This window comes from Aulonocara sp. 'chitande type north' Nkhata Bay, linkage group LG8, assembly GCF_057382095.1.
Source record: "Aulonocara sp. 'chitande type north' Nkhata Bay isolate Kocher_YH1m ecotype deep benthic linkage group LG8, A_spYH_male_GT1.1, whole genome shotgun sequence".
Classification (NCBI taxonomy): domain Eukaryota; kingdom Metazoa; phylum Chordata; class Actinopteri; order Cichliformes; family Cichlidae; genus Aulonocara; species Aulonocara sp. 'chitande type north' Nkhata Bay.
The window spans coordinates 12940202-12966948 of record NC_141351.1 but is presented as its reverse complement, the minus strand read 5'-3'; the positions used below and the strand labels follow the sequence as shown (position 1 = coordinate 12966948).

At 38.8% G+C, this 26747-nt stretch overlaps 1 protein-coding gene across 1 annotated transcript in view; it reads right to left on the bottom strand.

The window, feature by feature from the left end:
• The window catches only part of LOC147323344 (protocadherin-15-like), a 233088-nt gene that overhangs the window by 172481 nt on the left and 33860 nt on the right, over positions 1 to 26747 (bottom strand). Inside the window, exons 3-4 of the mRNA XM_086303646.1 lie at positions 10284 to 10298; positions 9739 to 9804 (exon numbers count right to left, since the gene is read on the bottom strand). Coding sequence (XP_086159772.1) covers positions 9739 to 9804; positions 10284 to 10298 — 81 coding nt within the window. The remainder of the gene's footprint in view (positions 1 to 9738; positions 9805 to 10283; positions 10299 to 26747) is intronic.

Sequence of the window (26747 nt, the reverse complement as noted above, 5' to 3'; positions counted from 1 at the left end):
CCACGTGTTAAAGCACACGGGCAGAACCATATGAAGCCGCCGGTGTGTGTGGGTGTGCACGAAGGAGGGAATTGCCTGAAAAAAAAAGAAACACAAAGAACATTTAGAGAAAAAGGAAATGAGAAAGACAGCAGAAGAGAAGAAAGATTGGGTTGAACGAGAGGGTGATATAAATAAAGAATAAAGAGAATATTAGGAGTAAATAGAGAGAAAATGAGCATAGTGGCAGTGCATTAATAGAATATTTTACAGGACATTAGCTTAACTGAATGTGGCTGCACTGCTAGTGTGTCATCCAGGTATGAACCATGGGCTGAAAAGTAATCATCACATCTACCTCCTTCTTGAGCGCTTAGTGGGTGGGAAGAGACTCAAGACAAATACTGTAGCACTGGATAGGAAGGACAAAAGAAGTAATGAGTGTTGGCTGGCCAAGGTAAATTCGCTTTATCTACCATTTAAGTTGAGATAGTTCGATGGCAGACACATAGAAAAGACATATTAGAGAACATTATAATTTCTAAAAGCATCAAAAGTTGTTTTGACTCTCTTACTGAGGTTTTATAGTAGTTTGACTTCCTATAATTTACAATGTTATCACCTGCAAAATAATGGTTTCTGCTATGTAGCGTTTAGTACTCGTGACATCTGTTTGACCGCTCTAATCTGTTTTGAAACAGGCTGAAGTGGTCCCTCCAAAGTGATAAAAGGAAGAAAAGTACAGAGGTGAGAGACACTTTTCACAGATGAATCTTCTTTGAAACAAAGCATTCTTTCAACATAGCAGCATTCTGAATTCTGTCCATTTTGTTTGGTGTGTGAGAAGGGAAGTTAAAACATTGCATTCACACAACAAGTCAAGGGCTTTTCACATCATCTGTACCAAAAGTAAGAAAAATAAAATTCAATAAATAAATAATTAAAAAGGTAGTTTATCAGAAAAAGAGGTACAATGTGGGCCTTTGCTGGTATTTCCACACTGAATTACATCAAATGCAACAATGACAATTTTTTGAGTGATAACCTTAATCCAGGGTTGGGCTAAACCGAGTCCCAAGGGGGCCAGAAGCCAGTGTACTCAGTGGCGTGTCCAGCGGGGTGGCCTGGGGGGGCACAGGCCACCCCCCCAACCAGACTGGCCACCCCAGGTGCCACCCCAAAGGCAAAACAATAAAATTCAATCAAATATCAAATGTCCGATTATGTTTTCACGGTGAAGCTCAGATATCCGAGTGTAAGTGAATGCAGCATCGGCTTCTGCGCAATGTGCATCACGTTAGCAAAGGTAGGAGAGCCAAGCACGAAAGACAGCACTGCAGGAAACAATTTTTCGGTGAAAGAAAATGAGGACAGAATAAATGTCCCGGTAAGTAATATTAAGTTTGTTGAGTTTAGTAAACTTCGGTGAAATTAGAATCCCAAGGAAAAAATAACACGTAAAGAATTATTGCAGCCGTCGAATATTTCAGACAGTATGCTACTGAGGGCAGCTAACATAAGAGTTATGAGTTATAAGATATAATCTAAGTCGTAACATTGCTGTATGGAGCTGCAGATTTGGTTGCAGGTTAACATAGCTGGACTGGCCATCGGGCATACCGGCATATGCCCGGTGACTTATTTTTTATTTTTTTTGTAATGGCATGAACAATGAGAGGTGGTGGATTGGCCAGATGCAGGTCGATGTGTAGAAATAACTCCGTTGTTTGGTGGTGGCTATGGCGGAGCTTCCACAGAGGCCAGCAGGTGGATGAGGGAAGGGGAGGCAGGAGGAGAGACCCGAAGCAGCCGCCAGTCCGAGTGTCAGGTGAACTGAACTTCAGGTAAGAAGTTATGACCTGCAGTCTATCTGGGTCAGATATAAACTAAGTTTAGGTGGAGTTTATTTTCGTTGTGCTGACTTTTTACCCTCAGTTGCAATAACTCGTACTGCGTTCTAGCCAGCTTGACGGAGTTTCTATACAGCTGGGTGGGTGCTATGATGTTACTGATAGTGAACTTTATTTTATTCATAAGGTTAGTAGAGTTGCCAACGGCTCCTTGAAAAAAATGGAATGGTCCCTCATTCAGAGAAAATATTACGTGTTTCGTATTGAGCTGAGAAGAGACGCAGTTTGTCCCGAACTTTAGCTATAATGAAAAAAAGACACAAAGCTGGATTTATTCTGTCGTTATGCTGCACAGCTGCCTCTTCTTCTCTCATTCTCTCCCCTCCCTCTCCTGTTGCTGCTTCAATCATGAAACTGATCAATGATCAGCTGATCGGCTTTTCTCTCTTGTTTGTTTATCGCCCACTTTGCGCCAGAAAGAGGAAACCAGCGGATGTCGCGCTAAAAAACAGCAGCACGTTTAAGCTTGATCAGCTGTTGTTAGAATTTATTTAATATTAATTTCTAGTATCAGCTGATGTTTGCTGGAGCCACAGCTGTAAAAGCTGCTGGTCATGATATCAGTTTGGATATGTGGTGAGAGGGAAACATGAAGATGAAACCAGGAGATGTCCTTACTGAACCATCAGAGCTGTGATGGAGAAACAGGTTTACCTTTTAGGTGACAGGAATGAGTTGAAGGGAAGTTATGAACTGTTTCTGAGAGACAAATAACACCAGGATCCTTTTCTATGTAGCTGACAGCTGGTAACTGTGCAGGGGCGGGTCTAGCAAAGTTTTGCCAGGGGGCAGGTAGGGCTTTAACAGGGAAAGGGGGGCACAAAGAAATACTTTTCTGTCTTATTCTCATTTAAAATACCTAGCTTTTATTAAATAATTATCTAAATCGTACAACCAAAGTTTTTATCTGATGTAAAATGTATAGAAATCATACATATACCAACAAGACAGTGTACATCACTGTCACAACAGCATTTGTTTTCATTCAAAGTCTTTATGGCTTTAACACCTGGTGGGTCGGTCTGTAGTCAAAATGCCCGATTTTCTGTCCCAGTCCAGCCCTGCAGGTTATACTGGCAGTGTCACCATGCCAGCTGACTGTATTTCATCATCAGCCAGTGTTGCTCTTGATCAATATTACCAAAGTTTACCATAAGGCAGCATAGAAAGTATTTACTTGCTTTCAGGTTTTATTCAAATGTTAGTCTTTTCAGTTGTTTCCCCACTTTTTTCCTGTTTCACAATCAAACACCAGTTTGTGAGAAGATGATCTTCTTTTTTAACAGGCAGATAAAGTTTTACATTGGAACTGGCTAATTTGTCAATTGTTTGTTACAAATGTTCGTATTTTAATATTCAAAAATGTTTTTGCTCAAAACATATGTGCACTATATGTCAGTAAAAATACTATGCAAATATTCCTTGAATACTGAGTAAACATTGACAAAGCACTGATTGTATCTCTTGTACTTTATCAACACAGAATCTAAAAACTTTGCACCGTAGTGGTTAAAATCTCATTCTAATAAGAGTTAAAAGCGCATTCGGTTATTAGGTTTATAGGATTATTGAATTATGGTTAACGGTTGGTAGAATTTTTTTTAAACATTATCTGCCAATTACATCTGCCACCCTTCTCCAAATCTGTGCCCCTACCTGGCCCCCCCAACAAAAATTTTCTAGACACGCCACTGAGTGTACTCCTAGTGCTGGTCCCAAGTCTGGATAAATGGGAAGAATTGCATACAGGTGAAGACAGAGGAAGAGGAGATTTGGAAGGAGTATTCAGAGGGTACGAGAAAGAATAAAAAGGTATAAATGTAGAGATGAGAGTATAGGGAATTTAAGTGTAGAGACTGTAACTAGTTAAGGGTTAGAGCTGGCTGATAGGAAAGAAACTAGATGTGCTGTGTGTGCAGGACACCAGGTGGAAGGGAGTCAAGGCTAGGAGCATGAAAGATGGATTCAAACTTTTCTACCGTAGGAAGGAAACGTAATGAAATGGAAGTAATCTTGAAGGAAGAGTGCGTTAGTCGTGTTGTGGAGGTGAACATATTGTAGGAAGTGGTTATGTTGAATGTGGTGATGTTGTATTGCCTCCAATGTGGATGTCAGAAGAGAAAGGAATTCTGGAGTAAGTTGGATGAAGGAACAGACTTGAGTGGACATGCATGTGAAGGGAACAGAGGTGACGAGGAGGTCTTGGGTAGGTTAAGGAGAGAAATGCAGAAAGGACAGATGGTGATGAGTTTTGCAAAAATGGCTGTGGTTAATGTATACTTCAAAAAGAGGGAGGAACATAAGGTGACATAAGAGTGGGAGAAGCTGCACACAGGAGGACTATATCTTGTGGGAAGGAGAGATAGGAAACTGCAAAGTGGTGTCAGGGGAGAATCGAATGGTAGTTTGCAAATCAAGAAGAGGAACTGAGTGAAGGCAGAGGCAAGGATTAGATGGTGGAGGATAAGGTCGAAGAATGTTGCAGAGTTCAGGGAAGACTTAAGATGGGCTCTCGGTGGCACAGGGAAGAGTTACAATATGAATGGAAGTGTATAGCTGCAGTTGTGAGAAAAACTGCTAAGAGACTGTCTTCATATCCTCTGGACAGAGGAAAGAAGACGAGGAGATCTGTGGTGGAATGGGGAAGTACTGGGAAGTTATTCAAAGGAAGCAGTTAATTTAAAAAAAGTGGGATAGTCAGGGAGATGAAGAGAGTAGAGAGGAGTATTGGGAGGCTAGCTATACTGCAAAGAGAGAGGTGGCAAAGGAAAAAGCTTGTAATGCGTGTTGTACATGAGGCTAGGCACTAAGGAAGGAGACAAGGATTTTCATCAGCTGACTAGAGCTTGAAATCAAAGCTACCAAGGATATGCAGAAAAGCATGCGAGGTTGGTGCAGGACATGAATGAAGTAGTAGGCACGACTTCTCAGAATGGGCTGACTGAGTGCAGCATGGTTAAGATCTTGGAGAAGCTTACGGCTGCTGTGAATACTCAGAATAAGACCTCTGAGCGTACATTGGATTACATCACGGAGAAGTTTCCCATTCTATGCAAGGCCACCTGGGTTGGCTGGAAGCAGGGCGAAGGACACATTTCACTGCAGGGCAACCTGCATGTGGCGAATAAAGCCTTGATTGATTGATTGAGATTGGGTTCAAGGTGGGGGGATTAAATCATTAATTGGTTCTGAGCCCCTTCATGTTTGCATTGTTGATGGACAAATTGACAGATGAGGTCAATTTGTCCGGGAGTCTCCGTGGGCTGTGATATTTGTAAATAATATTGTGATCTATAGTGAGAGTAGGGAGCAGGTGGAAGAGAGTCTGGAGAGGTGGAGGTATGCTCTGGAGAGAAGAGGAATGAAGGTCAGCAGAAGCAAGACAGAAGGCATGTGTGTGAATATGAGGAAAGCAGATGAAATGGTAAAGATGTAAGGTGGTAGGTGAAAGGTAGACAAGTTTAAACACCTGGGGCCAGCACAAGAAAGGTGACGAAAAGAGTGCGGGCAGGGTGTAGTGGGTGCAGACAAGTGTCAGGTGTCTGCAGCCAAGCTGGAGGTGACAGAGTTGAAGATGATAAGATTCGTGTTAGGAGTGACGAGAAGGGATTAGAGAAGGACAGCTCAGTTTGAGCAGTGTGGAGACAATGTAAGAGTGACAAGACTAATGTAGTTTAGACATGTCCAGAGGAAGGTTATAGCAGACATGTTGGACAGGATGTTAAAAAAAATTAAATCAGGGAAAGGGAAAACTTAAAGGGTGGCTAAAGTGGTCACAGGTGTTTGACGATGTGGCTGCCGACTGAAGTTGCAGGATGAATTCTGAAGTGTATAGGGCTGTACTCTGCTCACACTCAGCCACTTCCATTTGATTTTCAATGATAATGACCCAAAGCACATATAAAAGCAACATATAATTTTCTCCAGGCAAATGAATGGTATATTCTTCAATAACCAAGTTGGTTACTGGAGTTCAACACAACTGTGCATTTTTGTGCATGTGCATGCTTTTTAGTTACTGAGGACAAAACTGAAGGCAGAGAGAACAGATGCACAAATGAGCAGCAACAACAGGGGGCTATAGTAAAGGCCTAGCAGAGTATCTCAAGGAAGTAAACACAGCATTTGGTGATGTCTTTGGGTTCAAGACTTCAGGCAGTCATTGACTGCAAAGGATTTTCATCAACTATTAAAAACAATCTTTTATTTAAAATGAAAATTGGAGACTGTTAAAACAGCGGTAACTACTAAACAGTTAATCCAATACTTTTGTCTGTACTTTAATCACATCCTGATGTGCCTCTTTCCAAAAACCTACAGGCATAACTATAATGTCTAGCAACTTTTTCTGAAAGTGCAGACTAATAACGGTTTTATTTAGCTTGCAGCTACGTTATTATCAGTGCAAGCTAGATTAACAAACCTCAGTATATTTACATTAATATTAGAAATAGCAGTAAGCAAAGCTGATTAGATACTATTAAATGCAAAAATTGAGCAAACATTTTCCAACTTGTTAGTCTCCCTCTCTTTTCTCTTGTCTTTCTTCGACTCTCTCCCGTTTGCTAACACCAACCCGAGATAATCACCCTAAAGCAACAACCTCTATTAAATCTGTAACACTATTTTACAGTTGTAGAGCAATACAAGCCACAATGCATACAAACCATTCCAAGGCTAAATTATTCTTCACCAGCCCCGTTAGGAAGATTACGGCTTAAACAGGCACACACTTGGATATTCAATATGTACACAATTACTGCACCGACAAATGAATCACACAATGTTAAACAATGTGGCCAAGCTATTACCTATGATATATTTAATTCAAACAAACTATTTAGTAGTTAAGAGACATTGTGTGAAATCTTAAAAAAAAATTAAAGGGTAGTAATTTGTTTGGTAATTGGTTACTGTCCCTAACAATCCTTTCCCCCCAACTATCAACACTAAATCTGTTAAGGGTGATTGTATCTAATGTTTAGACATTTCATTTTTTTAGTAAATGTTCAGAAGTGTTCAGACCCAAAAGTAAAATGTGAGGGATTTAAGTGAATTTTACATGATAGAAATACTGAAACTGAGAAAAGCAACATGATATGTGAAATCTCAACACATATCATGTTGTGTTATCTTTTCTGTCAGAAAACAAACCTCATAAGAACCGAGAACATTACTCACACGATGCTACTGTATAGTACAGTAAAACCACACTACTTTATTAGGCAACTGCTCCTTAATGCAAATATCTAATCAGCCAATCACATGGTAGCAACTCAACACATTTAGGAATGAAGACATGGTAAAGATGACCTGCTGAGGTTCAAACTGAGCATCAGAATAGGGAATAAAGGTTTTTAAGTTACTTTACATGCGGCACGGTTGCTGGTGAATACGTGCTGGTTTGAGTATTTCGGACACTGTTGGGATTTTCTCACAGAACCACCTCAAAGCTTTACAAACTATTGTCCAAAAAAGACAAAGAAATCACATTCAAATATAAAAAAAACCTCATGTGTGTCTATTTATTTCAACTCTTCTTACAATGTGTTGTTTATATTTGCTTTTGGAAGGACAGCTTCAGTGCTGCTACTGACAGTGTGTGACTTATCAGGCTCTTTCATACATATCTGAAAAAAGGTCTGAAGTGATTTGATTGAAAACACTAATGCAGTGAAGCTGATAAATCTGTAGTTCTGACTGACAAAAGTACAAACTGTCTCTGATGAGTTCTGAGATTTAAACAGGGACAGCAGAGCAATCGAGAAAAGCTGCAACAAGGTTGCGAGGCGCCGCACAGAAAAAGAAATACAGATGTCAACATCTGGATTCCACCAGCTGCTTCAATGAAACCAGAATGAAAATGTGTAAATAAAACTGAAAACTAATTATACACAATAATAATGCTCAATATTGTGCTTTTAACTTCTGATGTGATGAAACTGCTAGTGTTTACTCGCCTGACAAATCCAAGCTTGAATTTCAATGTCGAGTTATCTACTTATCTTTTCATTTTATCAACCAGTCTCTTTTTCTCAGACCAAAGACCAACACCCTGGAGTCCCCTATTCTCTGTTGACACTGAGCCCGGTGTTTTGTGCATTTAATGAAGTTGGCAGCAGAGTACCAGTGAGGCGTATTTTTCACAAACTAAAGGCTCTGTACTCGTCTTCTTGCTCTTGCGTGTGGTCTCCCACTTTATCTTTTTCTTTGTCTGATTAGTAATATTCACTGTTTTTGGACTCACAAGTTTTTCAATTTTCTCTAGCCTAATTTATTTGCTTCTTTAATCAGCAGAGCAGCCTTCACTTATGCTAATATAATTGGAAAAACTGTTTTTCCTGTGGTCAATCAACCTTTCAACATAACGAACATGTATTAGGTAACAATTTTCACGAAAGTGATTTTTGCTGAAAATGGATCTCTTTAGTACTTTGTAGATGTCCCACTAAAATCTTTTTTTTAAAATAACAGCACGCTTGTTTGATTGGTGATTTATAGCATTTATGATTTTATGATTAAATGTTTTCTCAGATTAAAACAAATTTTTATCTTTAAACAACAACAAAAATAAAAAGAACATTAGCGACGTTTCACTCGTAAAAGATATAAGTGTTAATTGGAAGCCCTACATGAAATTAACACTTCCAGGCTGATTACCAAAAGCACCAGGAAAATAAAAGGTAGGTAGCTTTGTGTGATGCATTAAGCCATTAACAGCTAGCGATGCCAGCTGGGTTTATGGAAAACATTGCTCTCCTCTGTGTTTGGTTCTGCTATGCTAAATCTCTGTTCACGTCAGTTAGGATTACTATAATCAGGTCTCACACTTTAAAACTTTGTGAAAAACCAGACATAGCAAACATCCTCCCCCAAGCAGTAATCTAAAGGCTGGAGATACGAGAGCAATTTAACAATACAGATCAACTTGTCTATCCATAATTTACCTTTATTTGCAAATGCATTTGCTTTGATCTACTTGACTTAAGCAGGGAATAAATTAATCCATTGAAATGTGTGGTCCCTCAACACATAATCTGCTCTGTACTACACAAAAATTCATGATGCTAGATATACCAACCGAAGCAGACTCTAGGAATGTGTGTTTGTTTACATCCCTTTGGTCTAAATGGCACAGATGTTGAACCAGGGTCCACTAATGAGCCATAAAGCCCTTAAATAATTTGAGCTGGAGACAAAAACACAGAGAAGAGAAGAGAAGAGAAGAGAAGAGAAGAGAAGAGAAGAGATATCCACATAACCGGAAACACAATTAGTTATAAACTCTAAAAATACTGACGAAGTCATCATAATACAGCCTGTAAACACAAGATTTTCCTAAACCTTAATATAGCTTGAATCAAGTGAAACGCACCTCTTCCTTAGCTGTTGGTTTAATGTGAAGCTTTGTCTGGAGACAGTCAAACAAAGGTAATGAAATCGACCAGCAAGGAACTTCAAACCTTAATTTTTAACACATTTCACCTCAAAACCAAGATCTTGTTATCACTTCCAAGTTGCCAGGCAACTAGTAAAAACGCCAAGAAGTTACTGTGACCAGATCGAAACAGCACATATAGAAAAACACAATAGCAGTTTGAACCGTTCATTAGTTCAAATAAGATGAGGCTTCAACTATGACCCAGTTGGCACAGAATATTTTAATGAGGGCACACCACATGCTATTCCAATCAGCGTCTTTTAAAGGTCAAGATTTTCAAACAGTGTTTGTCTAACATACGCTAAAAGGTGGTAATCATACTGAAGTGGTCGCCCATCACATCTTGAGTTTAGACCATTTTTGAAATCTCCTATGAAGCATTAAGCAAGAAAGAAAATAATACTTTACCGTTGGGGCTTTCTTCATCGATGGCAACTATGGTAGCAGGAGGACCCGAGCGGGAAAGTTTGCATTCTGGATAGAAAAACAGAGAAAAAAGAAACATGAAAAGGTACCATTAATACATTACTGAATATTGAGTTTCATTATTCAATTTCATTTTAAATGGTCCTCTAAGCATTATGTAGTACTTGGAGGACAGATCTTTTTTCTTTTCTTTTTACAGGGTTGCAGTACCATGTGTAAGAAAAGGTCTAAGGGCAACTCCACAGAGATTGAAAAGGAAAGCTTGGCAGACATAAACTGTTGCTTATGACCTCATTTTTCTTTTTACAGAGAGAGGAAATGATTCTGTAGCCCAGCCGAATTATATCGCGGGAATGAAAGGTGTATAAATAAGGTGAGGTGGAGTAAGAAAGGCAAGAACTGACAGTACAGAGACTGACAGACGTAGCCCACTATAACCATCTCTGTAAGGTTGGCAGGGGTTAATAAACTAGCACAGTGACTGAACACACAGTTAACAGAGAAAGAAAAAGGAGGAATGTTCTCACCCTCATATTGCCAGTCTGCATCAAGAGCCAGCCCCACCGCACCAGGAAGGAGAGAGAGGGGAAAAGAAAGGTAGCAGTGAACAGAGGAGAAGAAGAAAGAGAAATTAGGAGAAAATTTTCACTTAAGATCAGAATTAACTATCAGAACAAAGACAAAAGGTAAAGACAAGGGCGTCAAACATGAAATGCAGTAAGCAGGTTCAAAGATTTGAAGATGATAGCCAATTTCTGCCAATCTTTCTGAGCTTTTCCAACATCTCTCAGAGCCATCACCCACAATTTACTGTATTACTACGAGAAGAAATTATTTCAAAACTGGCCAGAAGCTAAAAACTGTCTCATTCAGAGGGAAAAGAGCACCGACATTCAAACATTCTCTTTCATCTATTTCCCTGTTCTTGTGAGATACAGTGAAAAAAAAAAAGAACACCCACATTCACCTGACAAGCCGATATTACTGTACAGCTCTCGAGGATGGTTGGGAAAGTCCCAGAGGAAGGGTGGAAGATGGATATCTGCTCACCTAGAAAATAGACTTCATGGAACAATGATCACACTTTCTCTCTCTCGTACCCTCTTGCTCTACCTCTCCAGGATAAAGCATTACAACTGTGTGACATCAGCGATTATATCAGAAGTCGGTGATGTGGTGTGTTGTATTTTCATGTAGAATGAAGCTCCCAAATGGGAACTATTTGCCTGTTAACACAAATAGTTCATATTAGCGCATCTTTCTGCTAAAAATATCAGATTTCCAGTTTGTCATGAACGTTTTCTTTGTCCATACTGTAAAAATCCAACCACATCACTCACTCAAGAAAAAATCTATTCAAGACCTACTTAATAGATTGAGGCCTACTCAAACTGTCTTACTCTATAGTTCCTCAAAAACGGAATCTGGTCATGGTACAGGTGATAATCTCAAAGTCTTAATAGCTTTAGGAAACAGAAACATATTAAACCTTAATAAATGAATGCAAAAACACAACAACACAGATGCTCTCAGACAGCCACACTGCATGGCACAATTAAGCAATTAATAATCAATCATGTTCCGTGTCGGCAGACTACCTACAGCAGGATATTAAGGTAAACTAAAAATTGAAATGCTGAAATTAAATAAATTTAGCATGGTAAACCTAATATTCTAACTTTATTTCCTTTCTAAAGTAACTGAAACTGAATACATTGGATTAACTTGTACTATTATATTGGAGCAGCACTAACACATAGCGCACACATGTGCCGCCACTTACGTTTTAATTAAAAAAGTATGTAGCAAATGTTCAGTTTAGATGATGTTACAATAATGTGTTTAACTAATTTTTATATTAAGCTGACTAAATCCTGTGGAAGAGGTGAAGGAAAAACGTTGCAAACTGAGATGACTTTGAAATGAAAAGATGAACATAAAATGAAAGAATATTTAAAGATCGAAATACTCAATCACTTTTCTTTCTCAATCTCTTTCATGTGTGCTTTAAATAAGTTGGCATAGTAAATAACTGTTGCTCTTCTTTTTTTTTTGCTTTGCTAATGGCAGATTAAAGACAAAGGTGAAATGTTAGCATCACCAGCTATCTCTGGTATTTCCACAGAGCCCCAGAACAAAACCAGTAAATAATTATGCACGACCTCACAAACATTCAGAAAAAGAAAGAGAACATGCTAGCTGAAACAGAGCAGAAACACAAGTTTCAGTATTCACAATTACATTTATTACCATTTGTGGTTACAGTAAAATGATTGCTAATCCCTAGCATTGGAATGCTAATATCAAGTTAGCCTAGCTAGTTTAGTACTAGTAGATGGTTACTGTTGTTGTGGTACTGACTCCCAAGCTGTCTCATCCAACTACCACTACCATCTATGTGTTCTTCAATATAGAAAGCAGTACACCCTACGCAGACTGGTAGGTTGAGCAAATGGCTCATATTTTATGGTGTGTGGCTAACTCAACATAAATTTACACAATTTTTTGAGTCTGCTAATGGTCTTCATATGTACTGTTGCCGCATTCCATTTGTCTCAGGAGGAGGATGTCGGTGCTGGAAGTGACATCACTCTAGAGTTTAGTATATTGAAATAGTAAAGTTTCAAAAAAAGCTTTATTTATTCATTTTTACTCCTTAGGAAGGTAAAGCCATTTATACATCACTAGCAATACAGCACAATGCTTGTGTTTTTTTGCACTTAAATAAGCTGTCAAAGCATATGTAAATGCTCACTGCTCAACTCAGTGAAAAACAATTACTGCATGACGCCACAGAAAACATGGGTTTCAGAGCACAGTGTGTAAAGTGAAACAGCCTTATCAAATACCAGAGCCAGCTTGTCATTTTCCAAATCAGTAGGTTGCTTCTGCAAGATATAGGTTGCTCTGACTTAGTGGTTTGTAACTGTCATGCACACACTTAAACTCTGTGAGATACATAAATCTCTCTTTCTCCTGAGCCAAAATTACTACATTAAATTTGTGGACTTTCAATTCATCAACTTCAAAGAAAATGATATAAAAGTGGTATGGAACTCAATCTTAAGATACAATGAAGTTGTTCTGGGTTCATATGTTAGTTAAATTTAAATTCATCATCTCTCTATACCATATTGATAAAACACAATTGCTGCTTTATTTTCCCATTTTTTTCAATATTTCATGGGAAATGAAAAAAATCTTCCTTTACTGCACACAAGTAATAGTGTATAATATTACTTTTATGGGTTAGATAGCTAGATGTTTAAAGCAAAAGACTTTGACACAGAAGAATAATCTTCTGTAACCCAAATATTTTTTATGCCTACATCATCCACAGTCCTGTTCATTTCTTGAAAAATACACATATTTCCCTGGATGTCAAGCTGTGTCATGGCTTCCAGGCAGGCTTTGAATGTTTTATTAGTTAACTCAGAAAATATTTTCTCCCTCAAACCAAATGATGTGTCTAGACATATTCATAAACTGTATGTGTTTTGATTGCAAGTCACTTGTGCAGCAATGGCCAGCATAATTATCTGGACACTTAAAGAGTAAGCGACCTAGTCCAATACAACTGCTCTTACACATAATTTAGAGTTTTCCGAAGTTTAAGCATTTTCCGATTTTGCCGTTGTTGTCGAGAAGGCGACGGGCCACGATGTCCATGCCTTTTACCCCTCTGAAGCTTTTTTCTAGGGTGGATTTCAGGTTAGCAACCGAGAAAAGAGGATTGAGCGATGGAACAATAGTCACTAGTTACATCACACTCTCCCAGCTGGTGCATGAGGGTGTGCATGTGTGTGTGCGAACAGCAGATGACAGATGTGTATCCCCTGCCTCACTGCCTTTTTATCCTTCAGTGTAAGCTGATGCCCCTCATATATTACTAACCAGCCATTTGTTCTCCACGGGGCACCTCAGTTTCTCAGTCTCTCTCTACCCACCGTCTCTCCTCTTCCCTGTCTACTCTAATTTGCCCTCCTCCTTTCTACCTGTCAGCCTGATTTCCCCCTCAAATAATAAAAATTAAACAGTATGAAACAGTAAACAGCCTGGGTTGTAAGTTAAAGTGGCAGATGAACATGATGAGATTTCCCCAGATGAAATGAGCGAAATCTTTTAAGGTCGTGCTAATTTAAAGTTTCTCTCAAGTGCAGTGAATTCTTCCAAAATAAATATTGATTAAAGCAAATTCTTCCAAGTGTTTGCACAAAGATGGAATGAATTTTGTTGCCACTCTGTTACCAGTTTCCAAATTAAATAATGCATTAAAGCAATCCTCTGTTTCACTGATGAAGAGTCACATTCACAGAAATTCAAATTCTCTGCTCTTTATTTCAAAAGGTCACAGGCATATTTTCACACCCATTAAAGTGGCTCACGAGACAGTTAGCGTTCTCAAGCATACAGGCGCTCATATCATATCCTGCAAGTATCTACTCATGTTCACCTTCAAAACTTTACCTGTGTATTTTTATTCTCTCATTGATATGTACTTGTCTTCCTATAAGCGCTCACAGAATCTTCTTTAAGGATACACTTTTGCTCTCATCTTTCAAAGTTTCTTGTAAAGAAATATATAATCACTGGAATGACTTTGTGCACGAGCAAGTGAATAAATCCATCTAATGCCAGCTTCCTGTCAAGCTGATGAAAAGCTCCACTGAGAACTGTGCAAGGGGAATTGGGGTGAAGCATTCAAGGTGCGGAGCTCATAAAAAAGACTTAAAACTTTAAAATTCAGACAATATCACAGGTAGTCACAGAAAAAAAAGAGAGAAAAGTTTAAATCCTTTCAGTTTTATCATCATCAAGCACGTCTTTATTTAAACTCGGGGCGTTTCAATCAATAACTCCTTTATTTATTATTCAAATGCAGTCCATCTAAATTTGGCAGTCACAATAAGCAGGTACAGGTTGCCAAGAGCGGCAGAGAAAAAACTGTCCCCATTAAGAACAAAGTTGACTAAGAAAAAACTGAGAGAGAAGTGACTTTGACTGTTAATGACCAAAGCAGTGATCCGCAGTCAAACCAGACTTGAGCTTGCAGAAAATGACTGTCATTGTTTTCAGTACATACAGAACCACAACCCAGCAACTGTCTCCATGGTACAAACATGGATGTTGCTTAGGACATGTTTTCCACAACTCCATGTGGACACTGACACCACTTTACACAGTTTAGACAATCTAACCCTGATGTCGGTCTGCCCCCACACACTCACGCATCCTAGAGTTACCATAAAATATACATGCTGAGGCCGTGACTCAGTGGGACACCTGGACAAGCCTAACTGTGGGATGCTCGCTGTGTGTGTCTATCTGGTTGGATACAGAATGAGTTACTCCACACTGAGAAGACAAAGTGCATTAATGTATTGATCTTGTATTATTGTCACTCAAGTAAAAGTAAAATTTGACATTCCTTAATAACAAACATAGTATTTTAATTATTGAGTTTTAGAGCCAAGCTTTGGATAACACCACGTTTCTCCATTTCCATTCTTTATTTACATTTCCAGTCAACCTTTATATCCATCTAGATATATGTGTGGCATAGCAGAGAACCATAGATCTGTTGGGAAAATAATGAAGCCTAGATGACCTGAAAGACACTAAATGTAAGAAATTAAGAGTTTTGATGGGACAATCATCTACGTCAGTGAGTTTGTAGGCCACACATGATACAAACAGACTTTGTCTTAAACCACTGTGTGTCTTGAAGTTTTGCAGACATGAATGCAGGGGAGTAAGCTAAAACGCATTACCATAAGCTCACATAAAAAAAAGACCAAAAGAATTTCACAACGGCCAAGAAATCCAAATAGCAGCTATCTCTGGGTACACAAGAGACACACAGCAATGTGGACAACACAGCAAAGAATAAGGAGAGACTCAGACAGTATATACACAAGACAACAAAGGGAGAGGTAACAGATGAGGAATACAGCTGAAACCAATCAGGCACAAGGAGACAAAGCAAAAAAGGACAAGTCACGTAAAAGTACATACAAAGCTCCAGAGATGTGTGGATTTCAAAATAAAACAGAAAGCAAATAAACAGGGAAACACCTAACACAGAAGCAAACACTTTCCTTGAGCATTTGCAAAAGTAAAATAAAATGAAGGGTCTTCTTGCACCACCACCTTTGGAACGTCATAGTTAGTCGCCATGGATCGAATAAGATCTAGCTTTGAAATTTATTTATGAACCTGTTCTCTGATTTCAGCTAATCTCCATGTTTAGCCACACACATGTGTTAAGACAGCTTCTGAATATATAATTCGATAACAAATTAATAGTGTGTCTGCAGGAGTTTAATTCATGGCAAGAAGTCTGATGGTGTGGACTAACGTGACAGATTGCTGAGCCAAGGTTGCTTTCTTCCCAAATGACAGTGAAGAACACCACAGACATCCCTGATCTTTCAGAGCCATCACCTTGGCCTGCATCCATTTAAATAATTGATTCATTTCATCAGATGATGTTTCAGATTGGCTCTGTGAGTGAAGTATAGTCAGCTATCTTACAGGGTACTTGTTATTTATCTATGTTAATATAAAAAAAAACAAATCTTCACATTTTCACATACACATATAATCAGTTTTATTGCAGATGAGAACATCAATCCTTATGCATATCTGTAAAGTGAAAAGGAAACTATAGTGAGCTATTAAAGCTACCTTAGCATAGCTACACACTGGAAACGAGGTATAATGGCTAATATAGCTCTATATAAAGGTTACAGATTAACCAATTCAGCACCTACGCCAAACCTGATCGCAATGACAATTTTAGGCGATTATTGTAGTAAATATATGTTGACTTAATATCCAGTACTATACCAGATTAGTTGCAAAAACCAATTACATTTAAGGGTAGCACTGAGGAAGCAAAGTTTTCGATTTCTGGCAAATTGTTTTCCATCTGATTCTGCAATAGTTTCTTAAGCTTTTTAATCATTTTTTACCAGGCCATATTGAGAAAAAGCAGTGCTCATTTGAGAACGTTGTACTTGACTGCATTCTGCTTGTTACCATCTGTTATATATTTGCATGGCTTCTTTGCCTGAAGTATACAGAGTGAAAGGGAAAACCCAATGATGGTGAACTACAAAATATGCTGGAGTAATATGTGAACATACTGTGGCAATAAAGGCAAAGAAGCGTAATCTCAACAGACGCCTGGGTTGATCGGATATCTGAAAAAAAATATTGCTCTCTCAAAGGAGAGAGGAATTTGAAACTGCTTGATTGATGGCTACATAAGTTGAATCTGGCATACCAAAAATAGAAGGTAAACATTTTATGATAATACTGTCTCGTCTCATGAAAAAGACTGAAGTGTAATGGCTAATTTAACAAGAGAGGAGATTGAATAGCTTCATGTGGTGTGGAACTGTAAAAAAATATATATACCCAAAAAAATCTTCCAGAATATCTTTTTTGAGATACTTCAGAAAGATCTGCGTTGACTATCTCTATTAAATTGTCACTAAATAGAATAGCAGTGACCTTATAATATGTGTATAACATAACCACAGTATGTCTTTAGCCATGGTGTTCTAGACAGCTTGCAAGTTAAATTAGACATTCTTCTTGATGCAACTTACTTAATCTGCACAAAAGTCCTTTCAAGACCATTTAAAAGCACAGTGTTAAAATAAATGAAAATGGTAGAATAAGAAGCCCAGCTAATATGCTTGCCCATTTATTCTATCAAATGCTGTGTCATGGCTGCAGCACAGCACAAAGCATATATCAAATTGTTTTGCTACAGGACTGCCTGGCTGGCTGACAGGTTTGACTCCTAAAAATATACTACAAAATCTTTCAAACACAAAAACTGAGAGACATGGTTGTAAACGGCTGAAATACATGAGCGGGCAGAGTGGAGAAAGGCTGTTTTTTTCTTTTTAAAGTTCTCCTGTGTCATGTTCTTTTTAAGCTTCCATCAGCAGGTACACCCATCTACAGTCCCTGGGGTCCAATTTCTCTCTGTCTTTACTCCTCTACCCAACCAGCCAGCCATTCATCCATCACCCGTCCTATCCATCCATCCTTTCTACCTGATCCATTCATCCATTGAGGACAGAGCAGGAACAGAGGGGACAAAATTGGTGAGGAGATTATTTCAGGGGAATAGAGAAGAGAAACGAAGGGGAGAATTGGTGGAGGAGGGTAGGCTGAAAGGGGAGAGAAAGGGGGCAGTTGTGATGAGCGGATTGATGGGGAGTAGTGATGAGAGGAAAGGGGAAAAAGGAGATGAGAGGAGTAAAAGGAGGGGATTGTCAAAGAAAGACACTGCAACCTTGTGTTAGATTGATGCATCTCTGGAGAAAACGGATTGTCGACCCACTTGAATTCGAAAAACGAAAAAAAAAATGTATACACACAAAGACACGCATACGCACACACAGACTCAGTGCTGTAGGGATCACCACTTTGTCAGTGTGCTGGCTTATCCATTATTCCGCTTCCCCCCTTTCTCTTTCCCTATCTGCTTCAGTGTGTCAGGTCTGTTTGCAGCCAGTGCAGGGTTGAACACGGCTGACAGCAGTAGTGGCGATGATCGGACAGCAGTTAATCTGAAGACGCATAACGGAAATACATAAACACCTTCCCAGCACCCAAAATGCTTCTTGGGTAGCCTGCAACTGCACCAGGCTACACACATTTCAATCTATAGATCCAGTTTGAATATTGACTATAGCTATGACTATACTATTAGCTGATGAAGTTAAAAAACAAAATAAAGGACTAGTTTGACATTTGTTCAATATGATCGACTGGTACAGAATCCACAGAGGTGATACTTCCGAAACACCTCCTACAGAATTCAGAGAGACATTCTTGAATACCTTGCCCAAGTCCATGAAGCACATAGTTGTGCTTCCACTCACCCTTAAATATCCTTGAGATGATAAAGGTCTACAACCACGACCAGGACAAAAACAGCATTTTTCCTCGTGACTCTGAGGTTGGACTACCAGATGGAGTCTCCTCTCCAGCACCCTGATGTAGACCTTCTTAGGGATTCCGAATAGTTTAATCCCCTTAAAGTCTCCATTGTTAGAGAGGGGAACCACTGTCAGTCTGCCAATTTGGAGGCATAGAGGCACCTATCGCTCAGTGTTCCAGAGGTGTCCAAACCAAGACAGCCCCACAACATCCAGAGCCTTAAGGCACTCATGACAAATGTCATCCACCCAGGAGTCTTGCCGCTAAGGAGTTGTTTAACTGCCTCAATACCACCTGATGGGTGAGACATCACCCTCATCCCTAGAGTCTGCTCCTTCTACGGAGGATGTGTCAGTGGGATTGAGTACATTCTCAAAGCCTTCCTTCCACTGCCTGACTAAAGTCAAGCAGCATCAAACCTCACCCATGCGAGAAGACCACTGGTTTTCCCTTCTGAGTCCTCTCATGATTTGCCAGAATTACTGGAAAACTGCTTCAAAGTTGAATGAAATCTTCATCCACTGGTATGTGTCAGCTGCTTGTGAAATCCAACAGACTAACCAGGGTCAATAGGACTCCGTCAACCTGACAGTTCCCTTTACTTTCAGTGTTCACTGTCTGGTTCAGGGATTAGCACAACATTTGCTCTCTGACTTATAATTTTGGATCTGTTGTCTTTTCTATGTTCACTTCAATGTTTCCCCCTTAATTTGAACTTTGAAATCTTTCAGTTCAGCAGAACTTTGAATATGTCCTTCAATAGTATGCTCTGCACATCCAAAGTGAAGTTCTCCATACTAAATATTATGTTATGTTTCTGTTGTATGTGTGAGTCAAGTGCAGATGATTTGGTAAATCTCACTGACTTATCATAATAAATAAGAATTGGGTATGTGGAAAGTAATATACAGGGATAGAGAGACAGCACTAAGGGGTAGTGCCAGTGGAATGATATAAGGAAAAAAAACAGCAATAAATGTTAGAGGGGTAAGGCTCCAAAAGCAAATGGAAAGGCAGAGAAAATATAATCTAGAGAAATACCAGTCTGCTTCAGAGATGGGATATGAGAAGAAAATGGTAGACAGGGAATAAGGGACAGATAAGCACAAAAAGAAGCTGATATAACAAAAGATGGAAGAGACATTCCCAAGCATCAAAGGAAAGCAGTAATAAATAGCTCAGTGGGGCAGGGATAGCTCAGTAGGTAAAGTGGTCGCCCCATGATCGGAAGGTCGGCGGTTCGAATCCACTTAACGGCTACCCTGAGGTACCCCTGAGCAAGGTACCGTCCCTACACACTGCTCCCCGGGCGCCTGCTTAGTGGGCTGCCCACTGCTTCACTGAGTGAATGGGTCAAATGCAGAGAAAAAAAACAAGTAATTTCCCCATGGGGATCAATAAAGTATCCATTATTATTATTATTAAATATTAAAATCACCTTGAAAACTCCACCCACGCACACTCACAAGGGAAAAATGTCTAACTAACAAATCAGTTTACGTCTGTCTGTGTATGTGTGTTCTTAGCTTAGCTTGACATCTCTTCGTCCCATCCACATCAAACTTGATGGATGTACTGCTAAGGACTTGAGTAAGTGCAGTGCCAAACATGAGGGGTAGCCTCATTTTGGTGGTCTCTTCCCTGCTGCTAGGCAAACAATCACCATTATCAAAAGCCTTATCATCAAAGGCAAATGTATGCTGTCATGACGCAATATATCAGTCCAGATCGTGTTATATGCTATGCTGCAATATCATATGTGACCATGATGTCACAGGATGAGTTTGAAAGAAGATCAAAGTGGATCATTTCAAAGAATAAGATGTCAGGATTAGAATTTTAGATTAATACAAGTTATTGGGACTGAAACAAGACCACATCCAAATAACGTATAAGACAGCCTGGGCTAATAAGTGTATTGAGGTCGCTGCAGTAGTATTATAAATCTTAAGTTTCGGTCTAATGTTACTTTGGATGGCAGAGGATTAGACAGGTATTTATTAAAGCACTTCAAAGTATGACCAATCAAATAGACATTAGTGAGTCTAATAAAACTGGGGTTGTGCTATTTAATTTGCAGTTATGCAGGCCAGAGTTTTAAAAACAGATATCATTAGTCTTGTAGCAATAGACAGGCAAGTACCCAAACAAGTCTTTCTTCAGCAGCAGGAGCGTTTAAACTAGTTTAAAGATGATTCACATTCACTTGCATCTAGTCCTCCACTACCAAGCATGGAATAATGCCATACAGGTGATATAAGGTGCTGATACATGGATGCATTGCTACCTTCCAAGAAAGGCAGCAATGCACTGACAAAATGCAACTGAGAATAAACAGCTAATAAACAAACTGATTGAAATGTGGCACCCAAGTTTAAAATGTTTTTGTGTCATGCAGCTAATGACAAAATGCCTAAAGAGAAGATGGTTCTTTGCTAAGTTGTCTGTTATGTGCACGTTATACCAAATAATTAGAAATTTTCAGGAGCAGGGTGGAGGAAACCTTTGAGGAGTGGAGCTATGGACATTATATTCATCTTTATTGAACAACAGTACAAGATCATGATGGTGACGTACAAACTGCATCCAAGAGAGAAACAGCCAAGTCATACTGCTATGGCAATACCAGCTCTTTCAATCCACACAGACAGCATGCTAGCACAAAGCTAGCAAAGAACACAGAGTCATTGGCTGAGTGCATGTCGACATTTCCAGAGTATGATCTTCAAGTGATGAGTAGCTAGGCTCCAAACATTGTAAAATTCATTTCTACCTGTTCCTGCTTCTATACTACAATCGCTTTTGAGACTCTTTGATCTAATTTTCAATTTTACTCCATGTTGTTAGTTTCGTGTTCATATGTATGCACTAATTATATTGTACATATTTTCATTAGGATACTTGGTAATTATGTGAAAGTGGTCATGATACGGAGTAATGCAAAAGTCATTCAACAAGTAACGACAAATTAAATTCTACTGTGAGTGCAATGAGTAATTACATAACTTAAATACTCACTGCATTACTTTAAAGAACAATGACAAGTAATGAGTAATGCTTTACTTTCTTTTTAGTAATAACTAGAGATGGCACGATACCACTTTTTTATGTCCGATACCGATACCGATATCATAAATTTGGATATCTGCCGATACCGATATGAATCCGATATAGTGTTTTTTAATCAACAAAACTGTTTTTTAAATATCTTGCTGCATTTTGTATAAGTTCATACTCAAGTTTAAAACAACAACTACACTAAAGCTATTCTGTTATACCTGTATGCAAAAAAATATATTTCATAGTTCAGCAATACTGATCAATCTAATAAACTTAAACCTACACCATCCTCCCTATTCTGGTATTTTAAAGAGTACTTAGCATAAATATTAAGCAACCTAACTAATAGGGTTCCAACTCCCAGCAACAACAAAAATAAATAAATAAAAAATAGGGAACCACCCCTCACGCTCCACCTCATGATGCTTAATCGACGTAATCAACCTTAATTTGATGCAGTGTGAAAAAAAATGCACAGAAATCAATTATTTTTCAAGAAATATTAAATAGATTCAACATCTTTCTTCAACAAAATTGCAGACTGCACAGATGGTACCTTCCCAAAGGAAAAAGTACTATAGCTTACTAGGGTATATATATTAGACTTAATAGTTACTATATACAGTAATTGACTTCTATTCATTTTACATCAAATTAAAACTTTGGGTGTCAGATAATTATTTATTAAAAGCTCGACATTTTAAATGAGAATAAGAAAGAAAAGTATGTCTTTGTGCCCCCTTTTCCCTGTTAATGCCCTATCGGCCCCCCTGGCTAAACTTTGCTAGATCCGCCCCTGCACAGTTACCAGCGTCAGCTACGTAGAAAAAGATCCTGGTGTAGAAAGTAATATTAAATACATTCTAACAACAGCTGATCAAGCTTAAACGTGCTGCTGTTGTTCAGCCGCTGGTTTCCTCTTTCTGGTGCAAAGTGGGCCAAAAGCAAACTAGAGACACGGACTAGCGACAGAAAAGCCGATCAGCTGATCGTTAAGCAGTTTCATGATTGAAGTAGCAGCAAGAAGAGGCAGTCGCTTGTTAAGCTTAACGCAGGAATGCTTTACAAACATTCAGAGATGGACTTACACACTTGCTTTACTTCTCTCGGGGATAACTTTGTCGGAGATGAAATGCCGGGTTGCTAGCGAAGCTCCACATGCTATCCAGACCACCGACAGGTCCGGCATGCCACAGCTGCTCTATCACGTGATGCATACGTTCTGAGGTGAGTTACGGCGTGTTGCAAGTTTTGTGAGGTGCTTTCGTGATATTTAATGGATCGGATTACATTTTTTATTTTTCTCCGATATCCGATCCAGTCATTTAGGTCAGTATCGGACCGATACCGATACGTAATATCGGATCGGTCCATCTCTAGTAATAACCCCAATATCAGTTTTATGTGGACAACACTGGTTCATTCGTTGAGATAGTTGCCTTTTTTACGCTTAAATGATTCATAGGTCGGTTTAACAAACAAAGAGAAACTTTGAAAGGCTTTTTGAAACTACTGCTCAACACCCAGTTTATTAGCATCATGACCAGAATTATAACAACGTCTGGCTCTGTAGAAGCCAAAAAATAAAGCAGTGAGGAGGGGTTTGGGACTTTTGCACAGTACCTTTATAAACAATCAAGGAAATGGCTTTTCAAACACTAGGCTACATTAATAGCTTAATATCTTTAGTGATTGATGTGTCGTGCTGGTTCGTGATACACAATCGGCAAATTTATTTATATCCTCACTTCTAATGCAACGTTGACCACACAGCTGTGAGTGTGGGTTCATTCACAGTGTGAGTGTCACCTCATGGTGAACTGTTAGTGAGTAGAAGCAGATTGTCACGCTCATGAAATTTTATGTCACATTTTTTTCCTAGAACATCTAAAAAGGTTTCTGGTATGACAAAGTTATCATAACAGGACAGGGTGAAGACAAAGGGGAAAAGCGGGATATCTAGTTGATTATGTACGGTGAAGTTTTCATTTTTTTAATTTACCATCCTGACATAGAGGTAATTACTCAGGTTCAGCAAAACAAATTAAAGTATTTAGTGTTTAGAAAAGAGCATGTTGACCATCAAGCTCAGTGTGTGACCACTTGAGCATAACATTTCAGCCTTTTTTGTTGGCTCTTGTTCACATGCGTTGATAAGTCACAGTCAATTAAAACAAACAGTGAAGCACCTATGCACATGCTAGCTTCAAATTAGTTCATAATCAGTCAAGTTAAAACTTCAATTAATGTTTCTCACTTGTCTCGCAGAGAAATTTTAGATGTGAATAAGCTGACAACGGCTAAAGTAAGCAATTTGTGTGCTACAAATCAAAATGATTTCAGCAATAAGTACTAAGATGTTATTAATTGGAGGTAGTGCCAAGTTTCTAGTGACGAAGACAAACAAGAGCATAAGAGTTTGGAGTAATTACAACTTTCAACAGCTTTGCCCGAAAGCTTGATTTGACTCATTGTATGTTTAATCATCTTGGGATTGAGGCTCATTAAAAATATACTGGTACACTTCTCACCCGGCAAACGAAAAGTGAGTAAATATATTCCTACCTAGGGAGCAAGGCTAATTAAAACAACCTAGTTCCCTTGTCGTGTGATGGTCCAAAAAGTTAAAAGCAACCGCTCATCCTGGGACATGGGCTCATTAATAAAACACCAGCACTTGTGTCATAAGGGGACCATAACTGAGTAAAACATTGTCTGTCAAAAGGGTACCCAGGCTCATTAAAACATACTATTCTTGTTATAAGCAGTTCCACCAGGATAATGACCGGATCTGTAACTGAATCCAAGTAGGCATGTGTGGTAGGGTTGGACGATGTCTACCACATTGCAAGACTTTTATAAGTTACTCCTCCATTTGAGTGTGAGTAATCCTATAGTCACACTTGGAAAACTGGTGTTTGAGCCCACAGCACTACCAAATTATTGCAACTGTGTGCAATGACATTGCAGTATTCTTGCCTTTGAAATGGTTACTGCAAAGATGGGTAGCAGGTCTCTGACCACTCGCACTCTGTTGCTGTCTTCCAAAACAAATTTGGTCAGTCCTTTATCAATCAGATAAAGGACTGACCAATGAATGTAGCCATCAATGAATGGGATCAAGTTAGCAAGTGCATGCAATCTCTTTGTGATAATACAGAGATCAAATGTGATCATTTGACCACATACACTGGGATTCACTTAAATTCACTATATAAACTGTTTACAATCAGAGTCCAGCCAGAACCTCATAGACTTAAAGCAGTAATTCAGAAATTCTTCCACAAATAGTGACATAGTTGTTGCAAGAAGCAAACTTAACTACAAAATGACACAGGTACTCAGTAACTTTGCTTTGACTGCCATATACTGGCTGGCAACTTGTTGAGCCAAGTCCTCCTTTGCAAAGAGACATGTGCAAACCTTTGTATTTGCCATTTAATCTGTTGGAAAATGATTGCAATCAGTTTGATTTGGATGACAATTGTTTGCAGACATGTTCCCTCCCACCAGGTTACCTGCACAGGAACTACTTGCAATGGGTCTCTGATTGCAAAACAATTCAGTGCAATCATTGGCTAACCACCAACGTTTCCTAACTGAACAAAACTTGTTATATTTTTACTCTACTGTTACTGAGCTATAATATCTATAATATCAATATAGTAAATATATAGATAGTGTGTTTGTTATAACATGGTATTTGTTCTGTGTTTTAATGGGATGAGCCAAATAAAATGAACATTAACACTCTTGATTGAGCCTTTAAAGATGCTGGATCTCATTTAACTTTGGGCATGTGTTACATAAGGATAACTTGTAAGGGGAAATGCACTTTTAAAACTTAGTTTGAAGCAAGATACCAAAATTGAGGCTAGTTTTTTTTTGTTTTAACATTTTGGCTGATCAGTGCACGTTCCCCTTCTATCTCTGCGCAGATGCATGGGCGCTCAAAGACGCTCACCTCTGACTAACACCCCTGTCACTTAAATGCCAACCAGATAAATCTCAAGGACTAAGAGTTAAATGGAATATTAATATTCAGATAAATCGAGCAGAAAGTCAAGAGAGTTTTACGCTGAGCTCTCCCATAGGTGATGACTTCATTTATCCTTCACCTTGCTTCAGCTTCCCCTAGGTTCAGAGAAATCAGAATGTGGATATTTTTTCAGCATTACAATAACTTGTAGGCAACTTTTCCCCTTTAGTTATTGCTCGTGTTAAACTCATTGGATATTACTGATATATTGTGAAGTGATAGAAGAGATACTCTTTATCACTTGGGCTGTAAAGCAAGTGATTTAAAGATTGAAACACCCACCAGGGCTGGACTGGGACAAAAAAAATCAGCCCGGGCATTTTGACTAGTGACCGGCCCACCATGGTATTATAGGAAAAGCCAAAGAGCCTTTATAATAAACTTAAACCTACACCATCCTCCCTATTCTGGTATTCTAAACAGTATTTAGCAAAAATATAAAACAACCTAATTTATAATTACATATACCTAACTAATAGGGTTGCCAACTCCCAGCAAAAAAAAAGAAAAAAAAAGGGAACCACTCCCGTACCCTCTGCCTCAAGATGCTTAATTGACAAAACCGATTTTAATTTAATGCACGTATAAAACAAATTCACAGAAATCTATTATTTTTCTCCAGTAATTAAATGGATTGAACATCTTTCTTCAACAGAATAGCAGACTGCACAGATGGTACCTTCCCAAAGGAAAGAATACTATAACTTACTAGGGTATATACTAGACTTGATATTTACTGAATACAATAATGGACTTCTATACATTTTACATCAGATGAAAACTTTGGTTGGAAGATTCAGATAATTATTTATTGAAAGCTAAATATTTTAAATGAGAATAAGAAAGAAAAGTATTTCTTTGTGCCCCCCTCTCCCTGTTAATGCCCTGCCTGGCCCCCTGGCAAAACTTTGCTAGACCCGCCCCTGCA